The 14,987-nt window shown below is 40.1% G+C and overlaps 1 protein-coding gene across 5 annotated transcripts in view; it reads right to left on the minus strand.

The window, feature by feature from the left end:
* Window positions 1–14,987, minus strand: part of FLT1 (fms related receptor tyrosine kinase 1) — a 137,919-nt gene that overhangs the window by 98,285 nt on the left and 24,647 nt on the right. For all 5 annotated transcript variants that reach the window (XM_048846521.2, XM_048846503.2, XM_075127622.1 and 2 more), the window contains 3 exons: window positions 6,508–6,632; window positions 556–718; window positions 324–460 (listed from right to left, as the gene is read on the minus strand). In XM_048846521.2, coding sequence (XP_048702478.2) covers window positions 324–460; window positions 556–718; window positions 6,508–6,632 — 425 coding nt within the window. The remainder of the gene's footprint in view (window positions 1–323; window positions 461–555; window positions 719–6,507; window positions 6,633–14,987) is intronic.

Raw genomic sequence — 14,987 nt, forward strand, 5'->3', positions numbered from 1 at the left:
CTGTTACAAAAGAGAACTTGGCTCTGGGTGATAAATTTCGATTACTTCACCGAAACCAAGAAGAAATTCCCAAGGATGAAACAATTCTGTTCACTCCTGATTATGCAATATACCTCAGCGTATTGTGGAAACATGTTTACTCATTCAATTAAGCAAAATAATAATTGTAAAAAGGCAATAAAAGACATGTCAGCGAGGGTCATGACTATGGAATGCCAAGTATGGCAAGTATTTCAAGCCAAAATTCCTAACGGGGTTGCTTATTAATGGGATGCTGTTTCAGAAAATAAGTAGCATTTTTACATACAGACCAAAGCACTCACCTCACCAGGGTAACTCCATGTCATCTGAACTCTTGTGTTCCAGGCTGCAGCAACTGTACAGTTAATGGCCAGGGTGTCTCCTTTCAGCAATTTGACTAGGTTTGGGGTGTTTAGTTGGACATCAAATATTGTGTTGGCTGCAGATCACAAAGAGAAAGGAAAAATGAATAGCATCACACCAACATAAAGCCATGTTTCCAAGACTGAGACAACTGAGGTGAACACTACTCACTTTGTCGGTGCGTTAGGTATTTCGTACTATACTTATGCCCGCCAATGGTTGTCTCGCAGCTCATGAGACCTATGAATCTGTATGTTGCCTTTGGTATTATAAAGCCTTTTGTGCTATCCCAAATTATTGTCTTCCCATCAGGAATCAGAGTTTCTAGTGGAATCTGAAAATTAAGAACATATTTGATAAAAACTAATCCATTTTTATTTCCACATAGCCCCCTCCCCAAAAACCTGTGGAGGCTTAATAAAAAGGAATTTAAAAAACAAATCTAAAAAATGCCAATCAATTTACAAATGACAAGATTTAATTAGGCATATTTTCAAGTAAATGTTTTATGTTAAATTAAAAGAAAATCTGGGTGCAGAATGTGAAGGTTTCATTTGTATCCATCATTTACATTATTTACTGCAGGCTGTAAATTAATATACAAATGAATGACACTAGCCTTAGCCTAGGAGCTTAGTCTGCCTACAATACTATTGGCTTTTGTTGGCAGTCAAAGTGCCTCAGACAGACAGACTTTGTAATTAACTATTCTGGTGTGGCTATTGAGAAAGAAATACACATTTTCCCCTATGGTTGACGGATTAACTTCCTTTGCTGTCATCTTGTGCCTTTTACAAATGCCAGCTCAGATTCAGTTTGATGAGTCTCTTGATTTCTGTTGTCTTCTAAGGCCACTGAATTGTTTCTGAAAGGGTGTGAATATTATGTGCACATGTTCCCAAACTGACACATCATAATATACATGCTTCTCATGACTATCACAGCACACAATCCATGAATCATAAGGCCGCAGAGCTTCCTCAGTCATGCTAATTGTAGTTCTTACTGGAAAATGAGGAAAGCCACAGGAGGTTGTGACCTTAATTTTTCAGAAGTGACTAGTGATTTTTGGTGCCCAACCTGAAATACATTAATTGGGCCTTATTTTCAGAGGATCAGTGCTCAGCACTGAAAATCAGGCACCTTTAAAGTATCTCAGGTTGAGTACCCAAAAACTGAGGAATCCAAAATCATTAGTACGGAAATTCACAGTGCCATTTTTTATTGTCACGTTTTAAAGAAGAACTGCACGTTTTTTTAAGATTTCTCCCAGTTGAGCTGCAGTGTCCTCGTGGTCTAAGAAAGGACTGGTGTGTGCCCCTTCCCCTCCCACGTCAACAAAGCACCTTTGCCGTTGCCACTGCTTTCTGTCACCAGCCTCGCTGCATGCCTTTCACCTCTGTCCTGCCCCCTGGCTTGACCAGAGAACTCGTCTTCTGGCCAGCCCTCCTCTTCTTGCAGCCAAAGCCTTAGGGATGGATGCCCAGAATCTGGGGACTTGTGACGAGGTGGCTTCTTCCTGCACAGAACACCTTCCCTCTGAAATGTGGCACACTCGGTGCTGCCTATTCAGCACAGGCCTAAAGCTGCCCTCAAGATCCCCCTCGTCATCGCATGCCATTTCCTCTGACAGACATGAATGATGACTAATTACAGCTGGCACAAAAGTGCTGCAGTAGAATAGAATTCCTTATCTTTACAACATCTGATAAGAAGCTATAATAAGCTTGCAAATCACAGGGGACTTATGTGTTACACGCATAAGTGCAGTCCATTACTTTATAGCCAGCTGGCTGACACTCAGCAGTGCCTTGTATTCTAGGGACGGCGCTATTGTAGTTACTGTTTCTACATACAAACAATATGTTAAACCAGTTCACGGCTCTGGTTTTCAAGCCATCCAGCTGGATTTACCCCCGGCTGGTTCAGTGGAGGTGCAGGTTGTCCTTATTGTTTCACTGCTGCATTCCCCCAGGGGTTCTGCTGGGAGATAAGAGGAGGATTCGATTTGCAGTCAAGGCTCCACAGGAGCCCCACAAGCAGATGCTGCCCAGGGCAAGCTGAATTCCTATTCATTAATTAATCAGTTAATAAATTTGCATTAGCCTAGCTTTAGGGCTAAGAGTGTTATTCATCTAGCCTTAATACATAGCACATGCTTCCCTTTAGCTAGAAAAGCTCTTAACACTGACCCTCTCTGGGAGTGGCGCAGAGCGAGGGAGAGAGTCTAAATTACTAGAACAAACCTTTACAAACTTCATCTCATTTTGTGAAGCTGGAGTATAGTTTGTGCAGTTCACAGACCCTCAGGCTCCAAGAGCCCCACCCATCCCTAATGCAAATCCATGCACAAACAATTTACTAGTCCGGCACCTCCCGGAAAAGGTTAGAGTTACATAAGCAGCTTGACAGGTTTCAGAGGAACAGCCGTGTTAGTCTGTATTCGCAAAAAGCTTGGGCATCTTTAAAAAAAAAAAGTGTGTGGGAAACTTCAGTTACCATCAAGGACACATTAGACAATTGAAATCCATGACTAATGAAAATTAAAAGCAGGGGCAGAACATGAAAGCAAAGCCCTCTGGGATCTTACACAGCAAAGCTGGTCTCCTGTGGCTGAGTCAGATCAAAAAGTCCAAGGTGCTCCAATCAGCTGTTCTCTGAGGAGAGGAGAGCTAAGGTTTTTTTCCAACTGGAAAGAACCGAAACAGGCCAGGTCCTCCCTACTTATTTGCTGTTATATCTTACTGAGCCACCCTCAGCGCTCACTCCATTCCACCAATGCCACTACCCTCTGTGACCTGCTTGCCCACTTTCCTCACCAGCTTCTCCACGCTGCCCCGATGCACAGAGCCACTGTGACCGAGCACTACCCTCTCCTCCTTCAAATCACTCCACTTCTGCCAGGGGGCCAGCAGGAAACCACCAGTGACTGATTTTTAAAAAAGTTGAAATGATCCAGAATCACTTAGTTGTTGTTATTATTGTTTTATTTTGTATTACCATGACACCTAGAAGGCCTAGTCATGGACCAGGACCTCACTGTATTAGGTGCTGTACAAACAGAACAAAAAGACAGTCCCTGCCCCCAAAGAACTTACCATCTAAAGAGAGCCAAAAGAAGGAGTCAGACACATGAGGGAGTTCAAGAAAAGAACGAGACAATATTGGTCAGAATAACCTAAGTAAACATGGGATATTATCATTATTATACATCTAGGTACTTAGATCACCCACATCACCATAGCAGCTAAGTTTCCCTAGTCACCCTCTGCTCTTCTTATTTCCAATTAGACTGTAGGGGACTGTCTTCCTATGTGTACAGCATTTAGCGCAATGAGCCTTGATCCTGCATGGGGTCTTATGGCCCTGCCACAATACAATATTGAAAGCCTATGAATATAGTAAAGATATGTTTCCCATATGTTTTGTAAGATATATTGTATTAAAAATGCCAATTTAAAGCATACTGAAATGTGTAACAGATTTTGAAATATCTACATCTTTCTTCATGTGAGAAGGAGGAATCTGATTTGGGGAAGGAAGGGCCTATAAAACCTCCCATTCTTGTGGTCAATAATTCCCTAATCTTCCGCCCCTTTTTTCATTTTGTTTTTCAAACATGGCTGCCCCTGTGTGTTAAAACTGTCGTTGGCGTTTTCAGCCGGGAGGAAGAGATAGGGAGACAAAACAACTTCTCCAAGAGATGGTTCCTTCATGGTGGGACTGAGGCAAGTTACCCTGGTGATGTGGGGAAGGCACATACTGTTGCTGCTGTGGTGCCCATTTGAACTTTGGACAAAGGTTACCATAAGCAGTGTCAATGGTGGTTTCGGCAATGTGGCAATCTGTCTACTAAGAATTAGACCAAAACCATTAACTAATTTTACAGGTTGTCAAACAATGAGGAAAAAAAAATTCAGTTGCTATAGACCTAGGATAGATTTGAATTTGTGACCCAGAAATGAAAGTTTCCATCTTCCTTTTCCAATTCCTTGTACTGTCTTAATCCCTGGCTGCAAGATTTTTATGGCTCTTTCTGTGGTATGTATATTGATTGCCATCTTGTGCAATACGCAAACGTTGGCCCACACACTTAACTTGAAGTTATAGCAGCTACACTTCTCAAAGCTCACATAAAGCTGCAATTACATTTGTACAATAGGTAATTACCGTATTTCACTGTAATTCAATTACAGTATTTCATTCTCATAGCTCTAGAGATGAATAATAAAATTTCCCCACATTGCATTTCACTGGCTAACATCATTCATAGCACTAGAGATGAATAATGAAATTTCCCCACATTGCACCATTGAAACTAAAAGGTAACAATACTAAGAGAAACAAAATGCGAATGGCAGTGTCTCCACATGACTTTAGGATTGAGTTGACTCCAAAGGGAGGAATTGCTTCCCTAGGAAGCGTGAAACGTGACAGAGAACCTATTTTCTGAATTCCTGTTAACACAGGATAGAGACCTAATGGCTCAATGCTGTTCTTCCAGCTACAGAAGTTCCAGAACAGGAATCCTGGCTTTTCACTTTATTGCCAAGTAGAAAAAAGAATGACTGCTTTGCCATCTAGACATAAGTACTATGACAGCAGTTGTAAAATAAATCTCAGGCCTCTCTTAAATGTTACTTAAGCAAAAAAATTGCTGGAGCCTACATCCACTGGTTTCATAGCATGACAAATAACCAAGTACATGATCTAAGCACCTGTAGCTTACATGTTCCAGGAAATTTGGATATGAACTAGGGAGGCACATTTCTTTTTCCTGGAATGCAAAAAGTATACATAACCAATTTCCTTAGTTAAGGCAAGCCTCCTCCTCCCTTATAATCCATGTTATATCTGACTTTGGTGCTATAGAGCCACATGATCCTACACCACAAACTTCAGCTACAAGGGTAGTGGATATTCCCTGGCAGTGGAGGAAGAGTGGTGGGTATAAATCTCATTCATTGGAAGAGGAGGGAGAGGAGAAACTCATTTTAAAAAGATCCTTGTAGGCAGAATGCTTCGTGAAACAGGAGTTTTCCCAGTTAGGAATTAAATACACTGAGGTTTAAGACACAACAAGGAAACATTTTTAACCACACAACCTCCAAAATCTAAAAAATTGATTCTCATTCTACAACACACACACTTCAGTCCCAGCCCCATTTATTCTTTGCTTCTACAGCCATCAAATTTTCTGCACAAGCCAACCCTGCTCCACACCTCACTAAGGAATTGTGCTCCAGAATCAAAAGTGCTTTAATCTATAGAGATCGTTTTTAGATTCAAGTTGTTTATTTTCTCTGCATTTTTAGCTTCCTTTAATGTGATTTAGCAGTTGGAAACAAGGAGGAAAGTTAGTGTCATGTCACCAGCCAGGTCTCTACAGACCATGAGCAAGTGCTCCATGGACCACTGCAGTTTGAGAACTTCTACCTTAAGTTAAAACACAAGGGCCACATCTTAGCTGGTGTAAATCAACAGAGCATTGAAATCAGTGGCTCTATGTTGATTTTCACGAGCTGAAAATTTGACCCTGCATGTCTTATTTGAACAGTTCATCAGTTTTCTTGAGTCCTGTCTTACTATTTTCTGCTGTTTTACACAAAGAGTTGACCTTCTCTTTCCTGAAACAATACCATTCATCTATCCCTTCACATATGGAGCTCTCCAGTCATAGATAAAGCATCCCATCCTTGACTTGCACAGCTCTCCTGTTCTATGAGCCGTCGTCTCTATTTAAACTAAACAAGACTAACATTAACAAAGAAGTACTGTTCTCATCTTGATACCTGGGGATTTACTTCATGTATGTAATTCTACTAGCTTCCTTGGGAGCCCCGTGCATACATTTCTTTGCAGCAAGCTCTTGAGCTTGGGTCAGTGGAAGTATCTTTATTGATTTCAGTCATTGGACCAGGCTCCAAGAGGAGATTATCCCCTAAATCAGAGGTGCCCCCAGAATATACAGTTAATATTTAACACAAGGGAACAAGTAATTGCTCAAACACTCCAATCATTAAAATAGTTGCAAAAAAGTAATACAGCAAATTTATGTCTGCAAGACATATACGTGAATCAAGAAATATACGTGAATCAAGAAATATACGTGAATCAAGTTACCTTTTTTAAAGTAACAGCAATGTCTGGTGCTGTGACTCTGCATGGAATGATCATCTCTCCTCCATCAGTCATGTGTATAATTTTAGGTATGTCACTGTGCAGCTCTACAAAGGGACTGCCTGTGTCTACAGAGAAGGATAAAAAGAAAAGGTAACTGCCTGAAACATTACAACTGCATGGAAAATGTGTGGCTCACTTAACCAAACTATACTAACAGGTTACCACAACAACTAAAAAGAGCCTACTCATTTATTGTGGTAAATCTGAAGGGCCTAGAGAAAATTCTCACCACAGGTCCCCCATCTCTTTAAAAATGTTTTTTTCATTATTTACAGATAACTAGAACAACAGATCAGCCAATTCTCCCTAACTATCAGTGTTGATAAGTTCCAAAATACCTGTTCCATTTACTTTCATTATTTAGGGCTGGTAAAATATTTTGGCAGTGTATGAAAGATCACTAATCATTAATAATCAACACAACATTTCTTTACATTTTTGCATCATCTTTAATATAGATAGATAGATAGATATTATATATAATATAGGTGATGTTAAGTAAGCAGATTTTTTTCTACTTATTGCATCTCACATACAGCTTGGACATAAATAAAATACCATATTTCATTGTGTTTGGGTTCATTTATTTTTTATTGTCATTGGAAGAAGTACTTACATGGGACTGAGCTGGAATTCACCTATCAAAAAACACCCCTCTAAGGGCCTGTTCCTGCTCCCTTGGAAGTCAATAGCAAAACTCACATTGGCTTCAGTAAGACTAGGACTGGGATCCTAAACATGGTCATTAAATCAGATATTCAAGTAGCTCTTAGAATTTGGACGAGTAAGCATTAATAATTGCATTCCTTCCCACCAGCACAATATATTTGTGTCTCTTTTGTAAGTGACAAGGTGAACGAAAATGACAGGAAAACATTTATTTCATTTAACTCAACAAATAAGACTTGACAGTATAATTTACTGTCTCCTTAAGCAATCACCATTGACAAAAGGCATTGGCATAAATAGCCCACATTGGAAATAGGGAACATTACTGTTGCTTTTGCAAATGTTTTATTGTTTGTGTTGTTTAACCAAGATGGACAAGAGCCACAAACTCTGGATCCAAATCCTGTCTGCAGATGGTCAGATCTGGGGGATTGGTTTTATGCAGTGTAAAGAGAGAGGCTATTTGCAAAATTCAAAACCCTAGGTTTGGCTTTTTTAACACCTCCAAAATGTGGACTTTTTGATTCCTAACTTGAGGCCTGTCTCTAGTTCTGGTGCATTTTCAGCCAAATTCTGCTGTTTTCACTCAGTCAGAATCCAATACATAGCAATAGTATTCTTCCTTCCAAGGCTTGGCCATTTGTGAATGTTGAAATAGAGTATCACTGCCAAATTATCCCAGTCATGAATCTCTGAACATTCCTATATGTTCACTGAAGCTGCTACTCTTTTAAATACATTATTTTGCTTCTCTTTCAGTCAAGAGTATGTGCATCACTTCACATCGTAATAAAATCCTTTAAGATCCTCATTTCTTATTAGACTACACAAATTAAAGTACATCTTAGGCACAGGGCAGGAGGGAAGCAATTCTGCACTTATTTACAATGGGCTAAATTCAGAAGTACCTTAGATTTACCCCTACGCAAGTGAGAGATAGTTTTGCCCAAAGAGTTTAAGGAGATTTGATAGATGAGATCAAATTGTTGCATGAAGAAAATCATTTGAAATTGAAAGCCTGGATCACAGTCAGATCTGTTGTGATCGTAAAAGGAGCTCATGCACAGTAGAGACTGCGTATGCAATAAAAATACTCAAAGACTTGTTAGTCTAACATTTCCTTTGCAATATGATTCAAGGAAAGACCAAGACTGCGCCTGCTTGTACCATTGTAAAAGAAACATTTTTGTTTTGCAGGGGCTGCAGTTATGGAAGAGGTCACTAGACCTTTAACAGCACTAGTGAAACAGACTTGTTACTCCCCTAAGGCTCATTCATCCTTGTCACAAAATTAAGAGCTACTTTCCCAAACCAGCAAACTTTGCAGAGTAGTTTCCTGTATCATAATCTCCAGATCGTTACAAGTGTGAGGAAGAGCTGCCCTGAAGACTACCGGTACTGTCTCCAGACAAAGTGTCACCACTAACTGATGCCAACATTGCTCTAGTGGGAGCTGTACTGCCCTAACCTCACAGGACTCCCTGCCCGTCTAAAGGCGGTGACAGGAAACCAGCACAAAATGTGAAGAACCATTTTTTCCCTTAATGGAAACGTGCATGCTGCCATTCACACTTGGAGGAGACAGTCAAGTGCTGTAACAAAGCTAAAAAAGTTTCCTTGACTCCTCTGAATGAAATTATTACATTTGAAGATGGCTTTCCCCTGTAAATCTGAAATTACAATTACACATTAGAGCATTTAGACATTAAGAGCCAGCCACAGCTATAGCTCGATTCGTATGCAGAATTCCCATTGACATCACTGGGGAGTTCCGCCATGGACTGAGGGCAGTATATGGCCCAAAGCCCTCCAAATGTCTTCCTGCTTTTGATTAAAAGGAATATGCATCATGTTTCCTAGCAGCATTTTGTTTTCATAATTACTTTGGAGGCTTTTCCTGAGCCCCTTTGATTTTATTCTCCTTCCTTCTTAATGGTCATAAGGGGATATAGTCATTACTTCAGGACTAGCAGCTGGTGCTGGAGTAACACAGTCAGAATACTCCAGTGAGATAGAACCTTTCTTCCCCAATTAATAAACCCTCCTGATCTCATCTTAGTCTTTTCTCCCCACCCCCCACCCCACCCCCCCAACCTACCTATTGCTAGCAGCTCCTGCCATGTTTCCCTTCTGATTGCCAGAGATTAATTTTTCCTTCCTGAGGTGATGTTACACAGTGGTGAATTAGACCCGTAAAGTCTAAATCTGACTTCCCTCCTCTATTCTTCTGGGCCATCTACAATATGAAGTTTCTCCACCCTTTGGGTCTGATTCACCACTCTACTTTTACGGTGGTGTAACTAACTCTAGGTGTAAAAGCAGAGTAACACTGTGGTGAATCAGGCCATGGGGGTCTAATTCTGACTTTGAACAGAATGGTTTATCTTAAAAAAAGAGTATTTTCAGCAATGTTGAAGATCACAATAGCACAATGTATTATGCTATTTTGGCTTTAAGTATTTCATTGGGAGGAGCATGTTTATTTTTTGCTAAACAACAGGGGGAAAAAACCTGAATATTTGCATAAGTTGGAGGTCACTTCTTACTGAATATTGTATTTTAAAACAATAATTGTGCCTGCAGTTAGTGGTTTTGTACTGTGTTTAACAAGGTTACCCGCAATATTTCCCACTCACAATCAACATGAGGCCACAAAAAGTGGTCACAGAATCACAAACCTCATGAAGGTCATTTGCTGTATTGTCTGTGAACATAAATAGCAGCTATTTTATTGAACTGGTCATAAAACAGATTAAAACATAAGAGCCTTAATTCAGGCAAATATTATGACAAATATCTTGCACAAACAACTGGATTAGCACATATTGAAATGGCAAAGTCAGACAAACGGATGCTCCTCCTTTCCATACTCTGTGCCCGCAGGTTTCTTAACTTCAACTACACAAATCTCTGCCTCTGAAAAAGATTTGGAGGCCATGGTCGACAATCAACTGAACAAGAGTTCCCAATATGATGCTGTGGCTAAAGGAGCTAATGTGATCCTGGGATACGTAACCAGGAACCTCAAGTAGGGATGGAGTGGTTATTTTAACCACTGGAATAACCACTGATCACCGCTGGAATATTGTGTCCAGCTCTGGTGCACACAATTCAAGAAGGATGTTGATATGTTGGAGAGGGTTCAGAGAAGAGCCACAAAAATGAGTAAAGGACTAGAAAACACGGCTTACAGTGATAGACTCAAAGAGCTCAATCTATTCATCTTAACAAAGAGAAGGTTAAGGGATGACTTGATTACAGTCTATTTGGCTCTACCTGGGGAAAAATATTTAATAATGGGATCTTCAATCTAGCAGGGAAAAGTAGAACATGTTCCAATGGCTAGAAGTTGAAGATAGACAAATTCAGACTGGAAATAAGGTGTGAATTTTTTACAATGAGGGTAGTCAACCTTTGGAACAATTTACCAAGGGTCATGATGGATTCTCCATCACTGACAATTTTTAAATCAAGATTAGATGTTTTTCTAAACAATATGTTCTAGGAATTATTTTGAGGAAGTTCTATGGCCTGCATTATACAGGAGGTCAGACTAGATGACCACAATGGTCCCTTTGGCCTTGGAATCTAGGAGTCTATGAAAGTCAAAAAACACAGAGATAAAAATGTCAGAAGCAAACGCTGTGGGTGAAACCCTGGTGCCACTGAAGGCTAAGGGAGTTTTGCCATTCTACTCAATGGGACGAGGATACCTGTCTATATCAAGCTTATCTTAGTGGTATTTCAGGCTCAAAAGAAATGGTTTCCCTACTTATAGAGTATACCTTTCTCCGATTCATACAGACATTTTTAAGGATCAAATTCTGTCCTCAGATATACTCATGTAAATTGTATTAAAATCCATGGGCCAAATTCTCCTTTCATTTACATTAATGCAACCCTTGACTTCAGTTATATCAGTTTCAGAGTAACAGCCGTGTTAGTCTGTATTCGCAAAAAGAAAAGGAGTACTTGTGGCACCTTAGAGACTAACCAATTTATTTGAGCATGAGCTTTCGTGAGCTACAGCTCACTTCATTGGATGCAACTATCAGTGCAACTTCATGGAAGTCAATTGGGTTGCACTGGTGAAACTGAAAGAAGAATTTAGCACATTGGGAATGGACTGTGCACAGAATCTAGCCTTAAGTGGACAAAATTATTTCTAGAAGCCCTTCAGTCTTCTTTTCCTTTCCTAGCCCCAAAAATAATGGCCCTCCAGTGAAAATGATTGCTGGACATTGAAGAAAGAGTGACATTGAGACATAAATTAATAAACTTAGAAATAAACCCTGGACAAGAATAACTTGGCAAGCAAAATCCAAAGTACAGAGGAGTTGAACATCTCAAGACTAAAGCACTTATCTTCAGACACAACAGGCTTATCAACATGGTGGAGCAATGCGCTTTACCAGGGTATGATTTCTAAAGTGCATTGACATGTTGCACATTAATTGGTCAGTGTAGACCCTGCTGGTGCCCACTAAAGGTTTCCTAGCACGCTTCAACAATACATCAAAGCACAGTCAGGAACGGGCAGATGCTTATCTTTACACATTGCGGGTAGTCCCAGTAAATCCAATGGAACGACTCACAGTACACAAAGTGAAGCCTCCTTCCGCAGGAATGGAAACGACAAGTGATTTATGTCAATGTGTTTCTAAGGGACTCTATTTTGTAGCAGGAACTTTCTTATGCACTGAAAATGTGTCCACATACTGCATACAGCTGTAATATAGTTTAACCTAGTTTCCCTTTCATAACAAATGTGCTATTACATTATTGACTTTGACAGATTGTTAGCCAAAAAGTACAATTCATATGATAGAGATTTGCCAAATCGCAGAGATGGAACTTGAAAGGGATAAGGGAGATGCAGAGCCTCCCACACTGGGAACACTGGGGCAAGTTGTTCCATGGCCAGGTTATTACTGATTTAAAAAAAAATACAGGAAGAAAATAATCTAAATCTTTGGTCAACATTCAGAGATTTGGGGGAGGGGGATTTGTGGGGTTTTGGGGTTTTTTTTAGTTTTTTTTTAAGTCACACCTTTACCAGTTAAATTCTCCTGACACTGGGTTTTTTTAACTTTAAACCAAAGTTTTTGGAGAGCTGTTATTAGACAGTCTGCCTGTTATGAGATGTAGTATCATGCAGGGTTATGAAAAGTGAATCCATTAGAGTCACATTTAAAATCCATTCCAACTCGAAGGCTTGATTCAGCCAGCTGCCAACAGAATTCCCAGTGATGTCAAAGGGAATTCTGTGCACCAAGGGTTTGCAGGGTGTGACTCTAGGGTTTCAAAATGTGCTCCCAAAAAACAAGCACTTTGAAAGTCCAAAGGCTTAATTTTTTCAGTGTCCACTAATTCTGGGGGCCTTCATTTTTGATTGCTCAGCTTGAAACACTTAAGTCATCTAATCTTGGGCACCCAAAAAATTGAAACAATCAAGATTAGAGGACATGTTTGAAACTGTAGTCATTGGTGATCTATGAATGTGTATACTTTAAATTGTATTGAAGTAAAATCTTGTTTAGTTGCTTCATTTTCAACATCTGGTACCCAGAATATTGTAAGAAGGGCGCATAGCAGGAGTATCGTTAAATATTTCACCATCCAGGGAATAGTGTCAAGGAGATAAATTAGCATACATGAACATTGACAATGCTAGGAAAGACCTTGAAGAATGACAAATTGGAGACTGATAATCAGATTAGGACTACATAAAACAATTCCCATTGCTGACCAAGATGCAAGACAGATAGCAGGTTCCCCTCAAATTCAGTGATACCCACTTTCATCCAGAAAGACAGGCCTGAAAGTGACAGACAGTCACTGGGGAATCCTGCCTTAGGGCAGCCAGTCAGTCAAAAGAGCTGGTATGCTACTAATTTGGTATGTTTTTTAAATATCTTCATCGCATTAATATGATCTAGTTGCAAGTGGAAAACCCTGCCCACATCACTCCTGTGAGTAACGTGAGTGTCCCATTAAGGGAGGTGTTCAGTGAAATGACCCACTTCAGACTGGTGAGCAGGGTGAGAACTCAGAGCAGGATTTGGCCTCATGATCATAAGGAACTTGCAGAAAGCCTTCCTGAGTTTCAAATTCCAATGTCCTTCTCCCTCCTCGGCTCATAGGGTTTCTATGGGCTTATGCACTATACGGATCCCAGTTTTCTTAGTGAACTGCAACAAAGTTAATGCTCTCAAGAATATTTGTTTCTTTTGCCTGACGCATCAGTTCCTGGTTGTCTGGGGCCAGAGTAACTACTGCATAGACTATGCACTCACCCCCCACAGCAACTCAATATTGGCCGTTCCAGTGGAAAAAGTGGTTTTATATATTGACTGGCTTCTGAAAGAATTTCATGTGGCCTGGCAGGATGATAATGGAAACCTAGGATCTTGAAAGTACCATGTTGAGTGTTGGGGCATATAAGATTTTCATCTCATCTTCCTCAGCAAGAATTTTCATTATCCCACAGGGGAAAAGGGACTTATATCTTCCTTTCTGTGTATATAATCTTTTCCTCTGCAATAGGATATTTGTATTACTGAACTGAAAGTCTTAATATGTCTATTCTTTTCTATCCAGTTCATATTCGAAGTCACTCTAATTACGGAAACAAGTAACATTTTCAAAACAATAAGCGAGGACTTCCTGTACAAACAATATTAACTTTCATGATTCCGTTTCTGTGTTTGTAAAGAGCAACTATTTACTCTCCTGTGCAGAGAGTTAAAACATGGGAAAGAGGCACCTTAGTGATCCACATGGTACTAGTATGGGGAATTGACTGACACATATGTCCTGTGACAGGAAACAATACATAACTACTAGTGATTCAGATTTTATACTAGTTTATTTCCCAAGCACCCAGAAATTAGTTCAAAAAATTAAAACCTTCAAAGGAAGTTTATTTATTTGTTTCCAAACTGAGCTCAATAAATGAGTTCCATGCTGGTTTCCAAAAAGCACTGATTTAAGTTAAGAGGCACTTTCATTGCATGCGCTTTCCCTTATAACTGATAACGCCACACTGATTCCATAGGAGAAACAGCAGACTGCAGCAGCAGGAATCATGAGGCACTTGGGTGAGTTAGATTTCTGTTTTTCTGTGGTTCTTTTATGCTCGTCATCAATTTGTTTTGTACCTTCACCCTTTGAGGAAGACTTGGGAAGCTTGATAACAGCAAAGGTAAGCTTCATTCCCCTCACTCTTTCACAGAGCTCACATTCTTCTTTTCCCTCTCTCTCTTTCCCCCTCTCTCTCTTTCTCTCTCCCCCCCTCCACCCCAGTGCATCCTGGGAATTGTAATTCCTGGACTCAAAGCTACAGGAGCCACCTAGGAACAAATTTACAAAGACAAACTGGGCTAGCATCTGCACCTAGCTAGATATAACAACTGTCCTTTTTTCGTGTATTCACAAAAACGCATCTCCCGTGGCTTGCTCAACATTTCTTCCTGAAGTTGTAAAATCTATGTAGGCTCAATAACTTTTCTCCCCACCTTACAAAAGTTCAGAGGAATACATTCATCAGGCACAGATCAAGCAGTTACCCTGCAACTTATTCCATTACCCCTAGGCTGGCACATGTATCCATTGTCATTTATATTGAGATTATCAACACCTGGTTGTTAAGGAACTGACACACCACTGAAAGCAATGTCAGATTCTAAAAACTGGGGTGCCAGAGATATCTCAGCTTGGGACAGGATTGCCTCTTGAACAACCTTTCACAA

Source organism: Caretta caretta, chromosome 1, assembly GCF_965140235.1.
Source record: "Caretta caretta isolate rCarCar2 chromosome 1, rCarCar1.hap1, whole genome shotgun sequence".
NCBI classification, from domain to species: Eukaryota; Metazoa; Chordata; order Testudines; family Cheloniidae; genus Caretta; species Caretta caretta.